The following is an 18,808-nucleotide window of genomic DNA, read 5'->3' as shown; positions in this document are numbered from 1 at the left end:
TAGGGATTTTCACACCCCTTGGTAATTCTGTCTGTAACACATACTCAGATAATGGAGACACAAAATTCGGCCTGTGTAAGCCCAAGTTCAAACCATTTTGTACTAAAATTGTTTCGACCATTTGGGCCAGGTTATTCTGCCTATCGAAACGGTTTTGTTGAATATTCCCTATTACTTCATCAGCATTTTGGTTTCTATTTACCAATACTATACCAGGGTTTGGTTCGACCTGTTGGGCTGGTGGCTCTATGCGTGCCACTGGTTGTGGTGCTTGAGCCATTTGCATCCCTGGATTGTTAGGCATCTGTATCTCTTGGACAGGCGCCTGTATTTGGATCTGTCGAATTGGTGGTTGCTGTATGGGTGGTGCCCCAAAAAAGTCAGCAATTCGACTTATTTGATTCGTTAACATTTGGTAACTATCATTTGTATTTTGAATTAAGGGGTTAATGACAGTTCCTATTTGTTGTGTTAACATATTAACCATATCATGGTTACTTTCATCCATTTGCTGTCTGAGTGACAAAACGGATGTATTGGTTAAATGTTGAGGAATTACCCTACCTTGATTGCCCGCTACAGACCCTGATGGAGAGAACGTATTAAGATTCTCTACATTTGGTTGAGAGTTTTGCAGCCCTGCCATCAAAGATGTAGGCATGCCATATAGAGGGTTTTGAAGCGGTCGAAAGGGACTTCCACTGGGATTCCCTAAACTGGGGTTATTCCATGGGACAAAAGCAGACGCTGACGTGGTCGAACTTGCCAACGTCATGCTGGTCATGGGAGAAGTTACCCCTGTCTGATTCATAACCGTCGAAGCGGTCGAACTTATCGTGCCAACAGTTTGGTCAGGAATTGCTCCTATGCCAGAATTTATATTGGCATTACTGACAGATGTCTGCGTTGGTTGCCCCTCCATATTTGGAAGGTCATTGTTTCGATTACTTGGGGGTGGTCTAGTCATCCTTGTACGAGTTTTAAATTCTGTTAAGTGTGGAACAGATTTCCCACTTCTTAAATGCATACAAGATCAAAACAATTAAGAGTGCAATAAATCAAGAGCACTGAATAAAACTTTAACAATAATTTAAAGCAGAAACACACAATTGACCGGTCCCACTGGGCGTGCCAATTTGTTTACGCTGAAATTTGGTAAACAATCGCTAGTCTAAATTAATTGCTTGCGAGACCAACTAGTGAATCTCAGGAGCATGCCATTTGTGTGTGTTTGCATAAAATGTCAAGTTTTTGATGTTCATCGTTGCAACGAACACTCGATGGTTTTGAAGTTTGCAGAAAGTAAAAATTCTTTGAAAAAATCGAAATGCTGGAAGTAAATAGACAAGGGAAAGGTAATTTGCATAATTTAAAAGATCAACGAGTTCATTCGACTGAATGAACCATTTAAAAGGCAGGAATTATAAAGTGAAACGTAAATTGCATTGCATTCGAAATGTAATGTTTACAGAAACTTAAAATGGTTCACAAACATACATTCTCCTTGCGTACTCGTTTCTCTCTGCGCTGGGTACTTTGAGTGTATAAGGATTTGTATAAATGATTTGCGACCTCGAAATCTGACCAAAAACTGCTATATATAGACATTTCGAAAATAAACTGCCCTAACGGTCGAACACTATCCTAACGCCAAGTGTCCTGCTACGTACACCTTGCATGCACATAACTGCTTCCTTAGAACAGTTACCCATATTGCTCGAAGTCGAACTAATTTTGTGAAGTTCTGTCAGCAATTGTGCTAAGTCCAGAAATCTTGCTGCCTCGACTTCGACTCGACCATACGCAAGCTCGATTCGCCCAATGATTCGAAGCCCTCTTTCTTGTCTTAGCCTTATACTTTCGTAAATACTTCCTTGAACCTGTGAATCCCTTTTCATAGACTCTTCTTTCTCTTCGATTCGAACAGAATCTGACAAAATTCGTATTTAGAGCATATTTTCAGCTTATCAAAAATATGGGCTAACAGCATGTACTCTTTGTTCGTAACAATTGGTGATCTCTATTGCTTCCAAACTTCTTCTCGGTCTTAAGGCCAGGGGAGATATAGTATATCTGAAGTAGTATTATTGGCTGGATAGGCACTACATCTCGACTTTATATATATATATATATATATATATATATATATATATATATATGGTGGACCTAGCTTCATCTGGTTTTTTCTCTGATGGAATTATTGGCATTTAACTCTCGGTAGATAATCGGCCAAATTTTGGTGTTGCTCTCATTGATTCATAAGTATCATAAGTACTGTTGATAGGTTGGTTTGTCGGGTTGTTCTGAAGGGTAAGAATTTCATGTGGACAGGTGGTTAAGGTTTATTTATGTAGCTTTACATATATAAATAAATAATACTCGTTACATTATAACTGTGTAAGAAAAAAATTATTTCAAAATAATTATTATTTTTAATATAACATTAATTAATTAAATAAATAAATAGTAATATAAGATTAATTTTATGAAATTAATATATATTATTTATTATTTATTCTTAATATGTATAAAATACTTTAAGATGAAAAATTATTTTAAAACGAAGGGAGTAACCATTTACTTCACAAATGGGGTGGATATATGACGTTTTTGGTTTATATTCTTCGTGTTCACTTATGGTGCTGCTGGTACCTTTGGTATAATATATCATTTATTTGCTGACTAAAAAAGTAGGGTATTTAAAAAATCGAACCAAGTCATTTTAAATATTAAACTGATCTAAGAAAATAGAAGGGAATTTATATTAATTTTTAATTAAACTCATACATTATATTAAGGCTTTTTTTTTCCTGCAAATAGGTCACTTTTTCTTTTAATTTATGTAATTTTGTTTTTTTCATTTTCAGTCCCTTTAAACTCCTCTGATGTAACAATAAGTGGCACTTTCTATTGACATGGCGTGTGCTGACGACAACAATTTACCCTTTTTTAACGATGTTTGATGGCAGAAACAAAAAATGAAAGATTTGGAATTTACCGAGACGATTTTAAAAACCAAAACGAAAACACAAAAAAATGAAAAAAAATGATAAATTAAATTGATGAAAAACTTAATTAATTAACCCTAATTTTAAATATCTCATTATTAATTTTAATATTAGTAGAAGTTAGGATGAAGTTATAAATATCTTTATTATGATTAGCTTTGAAATTTCATCTAAAAAATTTATTTTACCTTTGAAACACAAAATTGATAATTTAAATGTTCAAAATTAGTTTTAAAGAAAATAATCTAAAAACTCGTCTATATGAAAAAATGAACTCAATTATAACACTTGTATTCATCTTTCCATGAAGAAGAAACTGTAGATTTTAAAATATGAGGAGATGGAAGTACAACATAAACATCTTTTAAGGGAGGCAAAATTAAAAATTTCTTTAATACATAACAAAGTATACAGTTTGTTTCATTTTTGTAAGGTATATTAAAAAATAGTTATTATAGAAACAAAATAGAAACACTTCCACACACTAAAACATGCTCTAAATTTTGTTTTTGTGATTTTATTTTATATTATGTTTTTAAAAAAGCACACAAACGGATACTAACAAAATAGAACAAAAAATGATAGATACGATGTGTGTAATAGGATTGAACAAGAGAAGGGAAAGATAAGTAGAAAATCGGTATGTAAGCAATTAGAATTATTCTCATATATGTTAAACATAGGCGATTTTTCACCTCTTCAAATGGTATGAATTTATTGGATTGGAAGGAGAAAAACAGTAAAAATTTATAAATAGAATAATTGATGTGATAAAAAGAAAAGTTATATATATATATATATATATATATATATATATATATATATAAAATAAAAATTGAAGCATAAAGAATCAACGTTGTTTCCGGAATCATCAAATACTATGTTAGTCCAGTGAGGAATTAGCTAGTATTATTTTCCATAGAAGATTTATTTAGTTGATATACATTTTTAACTTGATTCATGTGAAAGCATATATATCTCCGTCATTATATATATTCATCTAGAAATTCACTTTGAGGGTGGTGACCACAATGGGGCTCCTAACCACATGTTTCACGTCCGTCCAAGTGAAATACCCAAAAGCGACATTCTCCACTTTCTTGTTTGTTGGACCCTCAATTCTCAACTTGTAACTCAGCTTCTCGTTCTTCTCCTTGAACACCAACTTGTTGGGGATAACGCTCACGTAGTACCCTTTGACGGGTGTAACGCTAGCAACATAGATTGTTTGTCCCTCCCCAACATTGGTCACCGTTCTTTGAAATTCTTGTGATGCACTCGAACTGTTGCTATTGAAGAAAGCAATAAAAGAAGGGTAGTTGAGGTCCAAAGAGGGTTTGGAACAATCATTGGAAGAGTTTCCAGTGATGACAGTGATGTTCTTTTGGGTGTAGCCAAGTGCACAGAGGAGATTAACATAATCTTGAACTCCCACATCGTAAACAAGTCCAGGGTCAAGGGCTCTATTAGGGTTGACATGACCAGCTCCCATGGCTAAAGGAGTGGCTGGTTTGTAATCATCACCAATGTCTTTGATGAGTCCCATGGTGTTGTCAAACATGTCCGATGTTGTCATGATTGCTGACCTAATTGCTGCAACGCTCCATTCAGGGTGTGCTCCTCTTAACAATGCTGCCACACCAGCAACATGGGGGCATGCCATGGATGTGCCACTTAACAAATTGAAGTCAGTGAAAACATTTTTGGGCGCAATAAACACATCCACCGGAACATTTGGAGGCCATGCAGCTAAGATTGATGTACCAGGAGCAGTGATGTCCGGTTTCAACACAAATGGAGCACTACTTGAAGGCCCTCTTGAACTGTAACTATCCACACTCGGTGCTGGTCTAGTACCTAAAGCTGTTGTCTTAAAAGACAAGGTTCCATTTGCACCAGAGTTAGTGATCTTGATGTAAGCTTTTACAATTTCCCCGTTTATTGGGGTAACAAAAATAGATGCAAAGCTATTATCGTAGAAAAATATACTGTCAGAACTGTTTGATATGAACACTGCCGCCACAACATTTGCATTAAACACATTAGACACTTGAGCTTCAATGAAAGTTCCATCCTTGTCTTCACACACCACAATGTTTCTCCTCACCTTGGCCAGTTCCTTCACATTGTCGCACAAGCCCATGAAAACAATAGGAACATTGCTGGAGGAGAAGTTTCCATGATAGAGAGACATGCCCGTTACTTGAACTCCATTTCCAAGCGTAAGAGTGCCATGAAATTCACGGTCCAAGGTGCCAGCAGCCACGGTTATGACCCATGGTATTCCATTGTGAAGTCTTCCAAGGTAAGGCCCTTCGTTTCCTGCTGATGTGGACACAAAAATTCCTTTCTCCATGGCTGCAAACGTGGCTATTGCAACAGGATCCTCGTACAAGGGTACGTAATCAAAGCCAAATGACAAGGAAAGAACATCAACCCCATCTAATATTGCACTATCAATTGCAGCTATTATATCTGACGCCAAATCTCCTTCTTCCCCCAATGCCTTGTACATGGCTACTCTCGCCCCTGAAGCTATTCCTGTGGCTGATCCAGAAGCATAACCAAAGTACGATGCACCCTCAACAACACTCCCAGCTGCAGTGCTTGATGTGTGAGTCCCGTGACCCTCAGTGTCTCGTGTTGAGTTCGCAGCTATGGTAATGTTGGGGCTATTTGCCAGCATTCCTTTGTTAAAGAACTGAGCTCCAATGAGTTTCTTGTTGCATTTGATTGTACTTTCACATTGGCCTTTCCACCGTGAAGGAATTTCAGTCATTCCCTTATCGTTGAAGCTTTTACTTTCAGGCCAAATTCCAGTGTCCACCAAACCAACAATGACATCTTTGCCAAATTCAGACACTGGCCACGCCCCTTCATTAGGGTTGAGGCCAAGGAACTGTGGTGAGTGTGTTGTGTCACGCTTGGCTGGTAAATCCCGCATGTAAGAAACGTAACCCGGGGAGGTTTTGAGGGATTCAAGCTCCTTAGGTGACAAGTTTGCACTGAAACCGTTGATGGCATTGGTGTAAGTGTAAATCAACTTAGAAGAACTAACAGAGTTAAGATTATTGGTGGCTTTGGAATTGTCCAATGCTGAGGAGAGAGTGGAAAGATACCAACTGTGTTGGGTGGAGAATGTTTTGGGCATGGCTGATATGTCCATATGGATGATATAATTGTCAGACTGAGCCAACGTGGAAACGAGGTTGAGTGTTGTGATGTATAAGAAGCAAAGAGAGAGACAAATATGGGTAGCCATGACATAGATTAATTTGTATGGCTATAGAACGAACTTGGTGTTTAAATATAGAACGTACGCTAGCTGTAGGTCTCTGATATTCTTTAACTAGCTAGCCCCCAATGATATTCTTCACGCTCAAATTTTTTGAAATTGATTCTTGTGCACTTTTCAAATATCTAGACTTTTGAAGAGAGATAAGATATGAGAAAAAAGATAAATGATTAATATGATTGTTAATGTTGTTTAATAAGAGGAGGTATACAAACATTTTGTTTTCGAACATTACAAAGTTGGGAAAACTAAGAGGAGATATAATATAATTAAGCATCTCTCAAGGTTGGGGATCGAAAAGTAAATTTATTTATTTAATACATTACAAAGTATACAGTAATACCTCCACATGCAGAAACATATTCTATAATTTTATTTTTTTTTGTGATTTTACTTGGAAAATATAAAACATCTTGAGTGTGCTCACCTAATAAGAACAAATGGAGATACAAACAAGAGAAAAGACATGATAATACGATGACTAATAGGATTAAACAATAGGTGCCCAGGTGGTAAGATAAGCAGAAAGTTGGGGTGTAAAAATAGAAGTATTTTCATGTATGTTGAACAATGGAGATTTTTCACACGGTGGTATGCATATTTTGGATGGGAAAAGAGAAAAATAGTGAAAAAAAATAAAAAATAGAGTGCTAGCCCTTAAATTAGTGATTGCAAGCAATTTACAAAAGGTCAGAATCAGGGTGACCATCAGGCCATTGTTAAAAGGGAATTCTATAGCATACAAGTATTTTATTTTTTTTAAAAGGCAAATTGTTATAGCATACAAGTATTGCAATAGTATGTTTTAAAATAAGTCGAGAATCATCGAGAGATACAAACACTGTTTTTGAACATTACAAAGTTGGGAAAACTAAGAGGAGATATAATATAATTAAGCATCTGCTCAAGGTTGGATAAAGTAAGTTTATTTATTCAGTAGGTTTTTGGACAGTATATAAAAAATAGTTATTTAAAATAAGATAAGAAATACGTCCACACGCTGAAACATGCTCTAAAATTTTGTTTGTGATTAGAAAATATATCAAACATCGTGAGTGTACACACCTAATATTGAGAACAAATGGAGATACAAACAAAAAAGAAAAGGAATGATAGATATATAAGATGGGTAATAGGATTAAACAAGAGGAGTGGTATATATAAATACGTAAGATAAGTACATCAAATTAGGGTGTAAAATAGAATTATTTTCATGTATTGAACAAAGTAGATTTTTCACACCTATTAGTGGTATGTATATTTTGGATAGGAAAAGAGAAAAATAGTAAAACAAATAATAAAAGAAAAATCTTGGGAATTCCTTTGAGTTTTACTCCTAGCTCAGATCGCCTAATCTGGTCTTTAACAACAGAGACCTTCAAACTCATCAACAGAAACTTCAGCAAGTTCAGGGAATCTTTTGGCTGTAGGACGTTTATTCTCTCCTGCATGCTATGCTCCCTCTATAGCTGAATTCTTAGCTTTCAACACCGCTCTTTCCATCAGGCCGTGTTTGAAACAGATTGTCAATCTCTGTATATATCACGGGTTTTTTTTTTTCTTGCATGGTGCAAATAGAAAATAAAATTATGTGATTATTGTAAGTTGAAAAACATTTTCGTAACTGTAAATCGACAATGAAGAAGTCGACATTACGATGCTGCAATTCTCTTTTTTATTTTTATTTTTTAAAATAAAAGTTGACAAATTCACTTTCTACTTCATTTATTAAATTTATATATGTATAAAGGAAGTAAATATTAAAATTGTCAAACTTCTAAAATTAAAATAATGAATACTAAAAATTAAAAATATTACTATACGTAATTACAAAAATCTATAGTACCTTAGCTGTCGAGGAGTTGGTTCGATGATCAACTGATAATGATCTCCATCACAATTAGGGATGATAACTGATGTGATCTGAACTAAAAAGAAAAATCGGATTTTAAGTTTCGATGCGACGGTGAGATACTTGAAACGATGGACTCCACCTTATTTTCATGAAGTGCTCTTGGGTCTTCATTCCTAACCACGCTAACTTTATAAGTATCCGCAATTCGTTTCGTACATCTATTTCTGAAAATAATTATTTTAATAAATCTGACTATTGCATCCCCGATTACTTAAAGAATGTTGACTTTTCTATTGTCGCTTTACGGAAATACTTTTCATTTTTCAACTTACACTAATCATGTAATTTTATTTTCTATTTATGCCTTGCAGGGAAAAAAGCCATATAGCACGCATGGAACAAAATAAATGTGGGGAAAGAGTGTGTTACACTGATAATTACCTAGTGGGGAACGTACTATTTTGTCTTTTATTAGACATAGTGGAAACACAGTAGCTGATATAAGCTAATAAACTTAGCATTCCAGCTTCATGAAAGATACTGGCTTGACAGGATGTGCCTCACCTGCATCAGATAGTTTCTTTGCCGCAAAATGATGTGTGTTATCCTCATATTTTGTTCTTTAATTACTGGATTCACTTAAAAGTTAAAAGAAAGAAAGAAAAGATAAAGCTGCAAAATAAGAGTAAAAATTAGAACATAAAAGAATCAACATTATTTGCAGAATCATAGAAAACTATATATGTTGGTCAAGTGAGAAATGGTTATTATTTTCATTAGAAGATTTCTCTAGTTAATATACATTTTTCACTTGATTCATATATTTGAGCATATATATCTCAGCCACAATAAATTGTTCTAGAAATCGAATGTGAGGGTAGAGACCACAATGGGGCTCCGAATCACATGCTTCAAGTCCGTCCAAGTGAGATACCCAAAAGCGACATTCTTCTCTTTCTTCTTTATTGGACCTTCAATTCTCAACTTGTAACTCTGCTTCTCATTCTTCTCCTTGAACACCAATTTCTTGGGGATAACGCTCACGTGGTACCCTTTGACGGGTGTAACGCTGGCAACATAGATTGTCTGTCCCTCCCCAACATTGGTCACGGTTCTCTCAAATTCTTGTGTTGTACTTGAACTGTTGCTCTTGAAGAAAGCAATAAAAGAAGGGTAGTTGAGGTCCAAAGAGGGTTTCGAACAATCATTGGAAGAGGTTCCTGTGATAACGGTGATGTTCTTTTGGGTGTAGCCAAGTGCACAGAGAAGATTAACATAATCTTGAACTCCCACATCGTAAACAAGTCCAGGGTCAAGGGCTCTATTTGGGTTGACATGACCAGCTCCCATGGCTAAAGGAGTGGCTGGTTTGTAATCATCACCAACGTCTTTGATGAGTCCCATGGTGTTGTCAAACATGTCCGATGTTGTCATAATGGCTGACCTAATGGCTGCAACGCTCCAATCAGGGTGTGCTCCTCTTAACAGTGCTGCCACACCAGCAACATGGGGGCATGCCATGGATGTGCCACTTAACAAATTGAAGTTGCTGAAAATATTTTGGGACCCAAACACTTCCACCGGAACATTTTGAGGCCATGCAGCTAAGATTGATGTACCAGGAGCAGTGATGTCCGGTTTCAACACAAATGGAACACTACTTGAAGGCCCTCTAGAACTGTAATCATCCACACTCGGAGCTGGTCTAGAACCCAAAACTGTCTTCTTAAAAGACAAGGTTCCTTTTGTGCCATAGTTAGTACTCTTAATGTAAGCTTTGACAGTTTCCCCGTTTATTGGGGAAACAATAATAGACGCAAAGCTATTGTCTAAGAAAAACGAACTGTAAGAGCTGTTTGAAATTAACACAGCCGCGACAACATTTGCATCAATCAGCTTAGCTGCCTGAACATCAATGATAGTTCCATTCTTGTCTTCACACACCACAATCTTGCTTTTCACCTTGGCTAGTTCCTTCACGTTGTCGCACAAGCCCATGAAAACAATTGGAACATTGCTGGAAGAGAAGTTTCCATGATAGAGAGACATGCCAGTTATTTGGACACCATTGCCAAGTGTAAGAGTACCATGAAATTCACGGTCCAAGGTGCCAGCAGCCACGGTTATGACCCATGGTATTCCATTGTGAAGTCTTCCAAGGAAAGGCCCTTCGTTTCCTGCTGACGTGGACACAAAAATTCCTTTCTCCATTGCTGAAAACGTGGCTATAGCAACAGGGTCTTCGTACAAGGGTACATCATCAAAACCAAATGACAAGGAAAGAACATCAACCCCGTCTGATATAGCACTATCAATTGCAGCTATTATATCAGATGCGTAATCTCCTTCATCCCACAAGGCCTTGTACATGGCCACTCTCGCACGTGAAGCTATTCCTGTGGCTGATCCAGAAGCATACCCATAGTATGATGCACCCTCAACAACACTCCCAGCTGCAGTGCTTGATGTGTGAGTCCCGTGACCATCAGTGTCACGCGTTGAAGAAACATTATTGGTGGTGTTGGGGTGCTTTGCCAGAAACCCTTTGATGAAGAACCTCGCTCCAATGAGTTTGTTGTTGCATTTGATGCTACTTTCACATTGGCCTTTCCATCGAGAAGGAATTTTAGTCAATCCCTCATCGTTATAGCTTTTGCTTTCAGGAGAAATTCCAGTGTCCACCAAACCAACAATGATATCTTTGCCAAATTGAGACGCTGGCCACGCCCCCACATTCTTGTTGAGGCCAAGGAACTGTGGTGAGTGTGTTGTGTCACGCTTGGCGCGTAAATCTCGCATGGAAGAAACGTAACCAGGGGAGGTTTTGAGAGCTTCAAGCTCTTTAGGTGACAGGTTTGCACTGAAACCATTGATGACATTGGTGTAGATGTAAATCAGCTTAGAATTAAGGTTGTCGGTGGTGGCTTTGGAATTCTCCAATGCTGAAGAGAGAGTGGAGAGATACCAAGTGTGATGGGAGGAGTATGCTTTGGGCATGGCTGATATGTCCATGTGGATGATATAATTCTCAGACTGGGCCAACGTGGAAATTGTGCGGTGAAGGGTAGTGATGTAGAAGAAGCAAAGAGAGAGACAAATATTGATTCCCATGATTGGATTATTGTGAATTGCTATAGAGAAAATATGGTGTTTAAATAGAGAATGTATACTAGCTGTGACATTCTTTAACTAGCCACCATATAAGATATTCTTCAATTCACACTCAAAGTTGGAGAATGATTATGAGACACCTTTTGGGGCGAAATTATCAGAAGGTCGTTGTCCCATTATTAATATTTTTCTTAAATATATGTTTAGTATATTTTGATATTTTTATTTAAATTTAAACATTTTATTTACATTATTTTTTTAATTTATAAAACAAATAATAATAATTAAGATATAGAAAATATCAAATAAAGTAATATAAAAATATATATTAAATAAAATAATATACAAAAATATAAAATAAAAATAATATACAAATATAGAAAATATTAAATAAATCTATAAATTAAAACTAATTTAAATTATTTTATAATTAATTTAAAAAAGTATTCGTAAATATGTTTACTATTTCTAAATAATATTTGAAAAAAATTAAAATATTTATGATTTCACAGTCGTAATTAAAAAAATCAAAAGTTATTTACTTTTTTACAGATTCACTAAAACAAAAAAATAAATAAAAACCATGAATTAATTTATGACTTTTACTTTAAATTATAAAATATTTTACGACTTATCTCTTTATAAATATTAATTTGAAATTTTCTCCCATTTAGTAAATTCCAGAAATAATTGCCCCTTGATAGTTTCATCCACCTTTTGGATATCAAGACTTAGAGAAAGATAAAAATAAAAATAAAAAAGAGATAAGAAATTATAGGTTATTAGTATAATGTGATGAAGTGAAAAATATAAACAGTATCCATAGAGTGTATAATTTTAATTTATGAATGTTCAAATAAAAACTTCAAATATCATGACCTCCCAAAGGGTATGGGACCCCAGTCCCCCCCATGATTAAGGAGCTACGTATGCCCGTGCTGTGGATGATTTTTGACACCTTTGTCTGCAAGACTCGTTCATCGACAATTACAAATCTGTTATTGCTTGTTTGGTCCATGTCATACCGCGTATACATTGTCCACAGAAATATCGATTCCTTTCCCACAGTGAATTTGAGAAAAAGTTTGATTTATAATTCTATACAGCAAATGAACATTCACTAGTGCATTATAAGCCTTCTAAACATTTAATAAGAATTTCTTTATCGTCACAACAAGTTAATGAATTTTGGCTGTTGGAAAAACATCTTAATGAATAAATTCGTAGGCTGGTAAAAAAAATTGAAAGGCAAAGTAACCTGATAAAATGATTAAATCTTATTTTCCGTTCAAAAAAATGATTAAATTTCTTATTCATGTGTACAAATGTTTTATATAAATATATTGAACTCTTAAAATGAAAACCTAAATTTGGTAATATTTACAGTTAATTAATTAATGAGCAGGGTGTACAAGTTTGTCTATATTCTCCATATAATCATCCGATCCAGCTTGATAGTTGGAAACTAGACACTAGACAGCGATAGGCTTAAGTTTCACTTTGATTTGGTCTTAGTTTGATTGGGCATTAAACTGTCAGGCACACCCGCACATGTATGTCAATATCATCATTAATTTACCATCCCCTATAATACGTTTCACACTCACACCTCACATTAACTAATTTGCTTTAATTTGTTTCTATTTTTTGTGAGTGTTAACGGGATAAATTAATGAAACGGTTTCATGCGTCTATCTTCATTTAAAGTCCATGTGCTACGGTGATGCTATATGTACGATGATTAAGTTCCTGATTGGCCCAGTGTATAATTCAATAGAAAAAGCATGCTAACTTTGTATTTAGGACATTCCCGTTTTTGCCACGGTCACACAAGTTTTAGGCAGGAATCTTCCCTAAAATTACTAAGAGCATTTGTGCATATGTTCTACTTCACGCGTGGAGACCTTTAATTACACATCCTTTTCAATTCAGCACAGAGTGGGTTTGAATTATCTCTCTTCTTTTTCTCAAATTAAACCATAACATTATGCTTGCATGGGAGAAGTAAAGGAAAAGAAATAAAATAGAATGAAGTAGGAAAATTGAAAATAAATAAATTGAGTTAGCTCTCTATATATAAATAAAAATTTATATTAATTACTATGTGTACAAAGTGTTTCATATTTATTTTTATAATGAATAAGTTGTAATAAAACAGTTGGTATACTAAAAAAAAAAAAAAAAAGGATAAGGAAAAAGTGAAGGACAAAGGGGATGGCTAGAGCGACAACGATAAAGCAGGACGAGAGACTACAACGAGGCAAAGACCCAATTCTACCTATGTGCTCTTGTTTTCATTGAAAATGAAAAATCGAAACAGGAATCATGCAAAAAAAAACAAAACGCAAGTGATGAAAACGATGTTCAAGCTAGAGGTTTTTGTCTTTTTGGTAAAAGAAAAACATTTTTAACATTTATATAATGAAAAAAAAAACTATAAAGACAATTTTTTTATTTTAATTTTATTTTTTGAACAAACCCTAATTACTTACAAATAGCTACTGTCAAGATAGCTCTTAATTGGATATATATATATATATATATATAGAGAGAGAGAGAGAGAGAGGTTTTGCTGTATGAGGATCTGAACCCTGGTCCCAAGAGGTGATTACTAATTTGTTCTTAGTTGCTCGTGAAGCTTTTCTGATTTTGGAAGCATGTTGAAAGTAACGTAGATAAATGTGAAAGGATGGTCTCTAGCTAATTTTGAAGGAACTGTAGAAAGGACCTTCCTTTAGTAGTGGGCACTCGCACTTCCATTGTGTGTGTCGTGGGGATGTGGGCATTCGCGTCAAGGCAAAGTTATTAATTACTCGGATTCTTTTGTCTGTTTCCAGTTTATTAATGGTCAAAGGATGAGTGTGTAAAGAAAATTTACATTCGTAGTATTGAATTACAAATTACTATTATGTAGTAATTTAAGAGAGAAAATCTTCGATTCGAATTCTATCTTTCAGCTAAAGTTTCTCAGTAGATTCTGTTTAACATTGACTATGTGATTATGTTTAACATTGTTGTCACTCAAATAGCTTTAGAGAGGAAAGGGCTTCGTTGTGGTACTGGAATTTACTCGGTGAACACAGCTTATAAAGCTTTATTTACTTTGCTCCATGGTACTCTGCAGGAACCTATCTTTGAAAGAATATGGCATATTAAAGTCCCACCAAAGGTCAACATATTTTTGTGGAGAATGATGAGAAATCGCTTCCCAACTGGTGACAATTTAAAGGTGAGAAATCTGGACATTAGGGATGTGATTTCACATATCCTTTTTGCAGAACTGTGGAGCAAACTATTTATATATGATTATTAATGGCATAAATAAGCTGTAAACGCTCCACGTTAGGGGAAGAGTATGCAGGGCACATTGTATTTGATTGGCTTGTAATTCTTGGAACAATGGAACTCCTGGTACCTTTATCTTTATATATTATATTTTTAGCTGAACAAAAAAATAGTGATATATATATTATATTTCTATTATATTCCACGATTTCACAAATTTCCTTATTTCTCGAATTATGTTATCACAAACATATCTCATGATCATAAAATATTCCTTATTTAATTTCCTTGTACATTCTTGTTTGTTGTATTTATATGTATATTGTTTATAATCAAATAATGCATATTTCCAAGCCTTAGGAAATTGTTTTTCAAGACTTAGGAGATATTTGTTTCAAGTTTCATAGGCACAGTAATATTTTTTTAAAGTCAAAATTGAAGTATTACTTTGTTAGTTTGTATTATCTTTCAATGCAAATCCTTATTAAGTGGATTACCTAAGTGAAATCCAATTTCAATTGGAGAATAATTAAAACAAAACCTATGTAAGTTTTGTCCTTTCTATATAATATAGTAATCAGTCCGGATCAAGTAAACGAATGGGCCATGTTTTTCACTTGCATGAGCCCAGACAAACGGACATGGACTTGATGTATTCAACATCGGGGCTTCTTTATGCATTTCCTTTTTTTCTTAAAACACACTCGTCTTTCTTTTCTTTTTTTGTAAATATGTTTTTGTTGTTTTAGATAATTTTATCAAGGAACTGGGCATGAGTCACAAGCTGTAGACCCTTCTGCTCAGAGTAGACCCCAAAGGCAAACAAAGCCACAGCAACCCAAAGATTCTAAAAAACTAGAGATATAAGGTGGGTTGGATCATGGATGATTAAGAAAGAAAGAAAAGAAGAAAGGTCACGGGTTTGATCCTTCTGCTAACAAAACTAATATTTAACAAACTAACCTTTTGTCCATGAAAAAATTCCAATAAACCTCAAAACAAGGCCGAACCAGAACCTTTACACAACACAGAACCCCTCAAAATGCAAAAACAAACCTATGGGCTGTACCTGCCAGTCAGAAGGAGAAATTAGCATTGTCCACGCAGGGATGCTCTTCTCTAAAAATCACCTCATTTTTATGGAGCCAAGTAAGATCTTATCTGGTACAATATTTTACCCTTGTAATGTAAGTGTCGTTTAGCTAACTCGATATGACAACTTACATCGACTTTCTTTATTATTTGTTGGAAAGCTATATATACTATACTTGAAGACTATTATAAATCTAACGGATAGTACTTAAGTAATACATACTTAATTTTCTTTAAATAAGTCTTTAATTGGAATCTTGTACATTAAAAGAATTAATCCCATCACACCTTATATTTTAAATTTTAATACGTTTATTTCTTACAAAGAATAAGTAATTAAATTTCACTACTGACGCTTGCGATGGGTGGTATCTGACATTAGGATAAGTGGATAACTTCCCATCCTGCAAAACCACTTGGAACTAAGGAACTAGCATATTCTCCCTTAGACTGAGACCTTGGATGAACTATGCATATTGGCAATGACACCTTTTACGATGCTTCTTATGAGAATTCAACAAATTCACGTGATTCCTAATCGGTCCAATTTGACAAACAGTGAGGAATCTTTAACCTTCTATTCATCGAAGCAAATCACATAGAAAGACATGAATATATAAAATTATAAACATTTTCCCAAACCCCACGCCAATATTGGTTTTTTGCTATTCATTTTTGTATTTGTGTTTTGAAAAATGTTTAATAGACACCTAATGTATTATCTAACATTTAGTGAAAGAGCAAAGAAAAAGAGACAAAAAAGATAGTTGTATCTAATATAAATTTTAATTATTTGTATAATTAATAATAAAAAAATCATTATAAAAATATTAAAATTAAACTCATTAAAATATCCAAAATTTATTTTCATACGTATATATATATATATATATATATATATATATATATATATATATATATATGACCCTTCATGTTTAACAAAAAATAAGAAAACAACATTAGAGAAACTCTAGTCTAGTTACATTATTTTTTATTACAAGACATTTTTGTCGTCTCTTAAAATTTAATGAAAATTTCCTCATAATTTTATTTTTCTATTTTAAACTAATTTAAATAGATTGATTGTATAAAAGTATGTTATACTATCTTCTAAAGAAATTGCCATTTACGATAAAATAATTGACCTTTTTAATATATATATATATATATATATATATATATATATATATATATATATATATATATATATATTAATTTCTAATAGTTTAATAGTAGAAATATCTTTATACTAACAATATATAAAAATTATTTTTTTCATCATACACATACTTTTCTCAATTTATGTAACAATATAAAACTTATATCCTTAATTAATATCAACACAAACCTTGTACATAAAAATACAACAGAAAAATATCATATACATATGAAATTCCCTTAAACCTAAAAAACTGTTAATGTAATTTGCCCTTATTTTTTAAATGATATAACAAAAGAAATAAACAATATCTCACTTCATCACATGCAAATATATACACACAAGTACGATACCTAAAATAAAATATTTGACAAGTAGACAAACAAATGAAGAAAATAATAATCAGGTCGTTAAACACTAGCAAAAAAAAAGTCAAAAAGTAGAAAAAATAAATAATTTAATTAATTAATAATATATCTAAAACTATTGTAAACCCATCTTCTCCGACATAGAACCTTTCCAACTGCTTGCCACACTCCACTGGTCGGAGTTCGCCACCGACGACGGCGCACCGTTGCCGCACTTCGCCACCGTCCTCACGCTCTCTATCAACGCCTCCGTCCGCGACTCCTGTGACAAAATCTCCGACAGCTTCTCGGGGCTTATCACCAACTTCACCTTCCACACCCCACTACTGTTGTATCTCGAAATCAACTCGGGTGGTTCCGAGTACACATTGTTGTTATTGTTATTGTTATTTTTCTCGAACGTGGACATTCGGTATGGTGTTAACGTGGCCGCGGTGTCGGAGAATTGTCTTGTCAAGCTCTTGCGAGAAGAAGAAGGGTTGAGAGGGAGGAGGTAGTAGACTTCTCCGCCGTGGAGCTCCTCGTTTTTCGGGAGCGGTTCGGAGAACATGTCGCGGCGGCTCCGGAAGATGCCTTGGCCGGGGAACTCGTTGGTTATGCACTCCACGGTTATGGGAGAGAAGAGTTCCATGATGCCTCCGTTTGAGGTAACAACCTTCACCATCATGTCTTCGGACACGCCGTGGTTCAAACCTCTGAACACGCAGTTTCCCATAAATTTAGGGGTGCCAGCACGGGTAGGGTTTAGAGAGAAAACAACACGGGAATTGTGTTTTGTTGTTGTTAAGGTGTAGTTGAAGGTTGTGTTTTGTGTTTTTCGTTGCGGTTAAGGTTAATTAAAAGGGTTTGGTTTTGGGAGTACTGAGGAGGTTTCTTGAGGGTTTCTTGTTCATGGTTGGGAAGGGAAAGAAGGTTGAATGACTAACCGACACAAAAGGACGTGAAATCATTTTCTTCTATGGGATCCGGAATCGGGTGTGCGTTGCTTGGTGGTATTATTAGTGGGGGTGGCCCTACTTTACTTGGATTATTAGGAAGGAACTAATAACTCAGATATATATATCATGACCCTTCGTTGTATACCGTGTGATGGATGAATTATGAAACAAATTGTGTTATATGGTCAACGATTCGGGGATCATTGATCAATTTCCACAATGTATCTATTTGCAAAAAAATAATAATACAATGTCTAATATCAACCAGGGAAATCTACATACATGAAATTATTTATTCTTCAAGTTTTAACTATGTAATTATGTTAAATATTTTTATTTGTTAAATATAAACATTCTCTTTTCTTGGTCCACCGAGACACATTTTACAACAAAAAATTGTGAGATTAACCAAACACATTTCAACTAGTATTTGTTTTAATAGTCATGAAGTTTCACATTCCTTAAAAGTTGAGATAAAAAAAATCGTTTATAAGTTATCTCTCCTCGTAATCCTTAATGTGCATTTTAAAAAACAAAATTTTGATAAACCGCGAAACACTTTAGTGGATAATACCTTAAATATTATCATCCTAATTATGTTTATGGATATGAGATCAGAATATTGGAGATTTTTTTTTAACTAGTACTAGTATTTAGAACTTCACAAATGTATTTAAGAGAAATTCTAATTAAAATT

General features: G+C 34.4%; 3 protein-coding genes across 3 annotated transcripts; all 3 read right to left on the bottom strand.

The window, feature by feature from the left end:
- Window positions 1–3,915: 3,915 nt before the first annotated feature.
- LOC100786751 (subtilisin-like protease SBT3) lies at window positions 3,916–8,326 on the bottom strand. Its single transcript, XM_003548352.5, has 2 exons — window positions 8,150–8,326; window positions 3,916–6,433 (listed from the first exon to the last, which is right to left on the bottom strand). The coding sequence occupies exon 2, from the start codon at window positions 6,268–6,270 to the stop codon at window positions 4,009–4,011; it is 2,262 nt and encodes a 753-aa protein (XP_003548400.1). The 5' UTR covers window positions 6,271–6,433; window positions 8,150–8,326; the 3' UTR covers window positions 3,916–4,008.
- A 577-nt stretch (window positions 8,327–8,903) lies between these two features.
- Window positions 8,904–11,512, bottom strand: LOC100781249 (subtilisin-like protease SBT3). Its single transcript, XM_003548103.5, has one exon. It carries the CDS (start codon window positions 11,267–11,269, stop codon window positions 9,017–9,019), a length of 2,253 nt encoding a protein of 750 aa, XP_003548151.1. The 5' UTR covers window positions 11,270–11,512; the 3' UTR covers window positions 8,904–9,016.
- A 5,723-nt stretch (window positions 11,513–17,235) lies between these two features.
- LOC100778399 (uncharacterized) lies at window positions 17,236–18,186 on the bottom strand. Its single transcript, XM_006598816.4, has one exon. It carries the CDS (start codon window positions 17,886–17,888, stop codon window positions 17,289–17,291), a length of 600 nt encoding a protein of 199 aa, XP_006598879.1. The 5' UTR covers window positions 17,889–18,186; the 3' UTR covers window positions 17,236–17,288.
- Window positions 18,187–18,808: the final 622 nt, after the last annotated feature.

The sequence above is a fragment of the Glycine max genome, chromosome 16, assembly GCF_000004515.6.
Source record: "Glycine max cultivar Williams 82 chromosome 16, Glycine_max_v4.0, whole genome shotgun sequence".
NCBI classification, from domain to species: domain Eukaryota; kingdom Viridiplantae; phylum Streptophyta; class Magnoliopsida; order Fabales; family Fabaceae; genus Glycine; species Glycine max.
Note: the sequence above shows the minus strand (reverse complement) of the source record. Positions and strands in the feature narration are given on the sequence as shown.

What these genes read in the sequence shown, in the direction of transcription:
- LOC100786751 (XM_003548352.5), bottom strand. Translation starts at nt 6,270, where the DNA reads ATGGCTACCCATATTTGTCTCTCTCTTTGCTTCTTATACATCACAACA.
- LOC100778399 (XM_006598816.4), bottom strand. Translation starts at nt 17,888, where the DNA reads ATGGGAAACTGCGTGTTCAGAGGTTTGAACCACGGCGTGTCCGAAGAC.
- LOC100781249 (XM_003548103.5), bottom strand. Translation starts at nt 11,269, where the DNA reads ATGGGAATCAATATTTGTCTCTCTCTTTGCTTCTTCTACATCACTACC.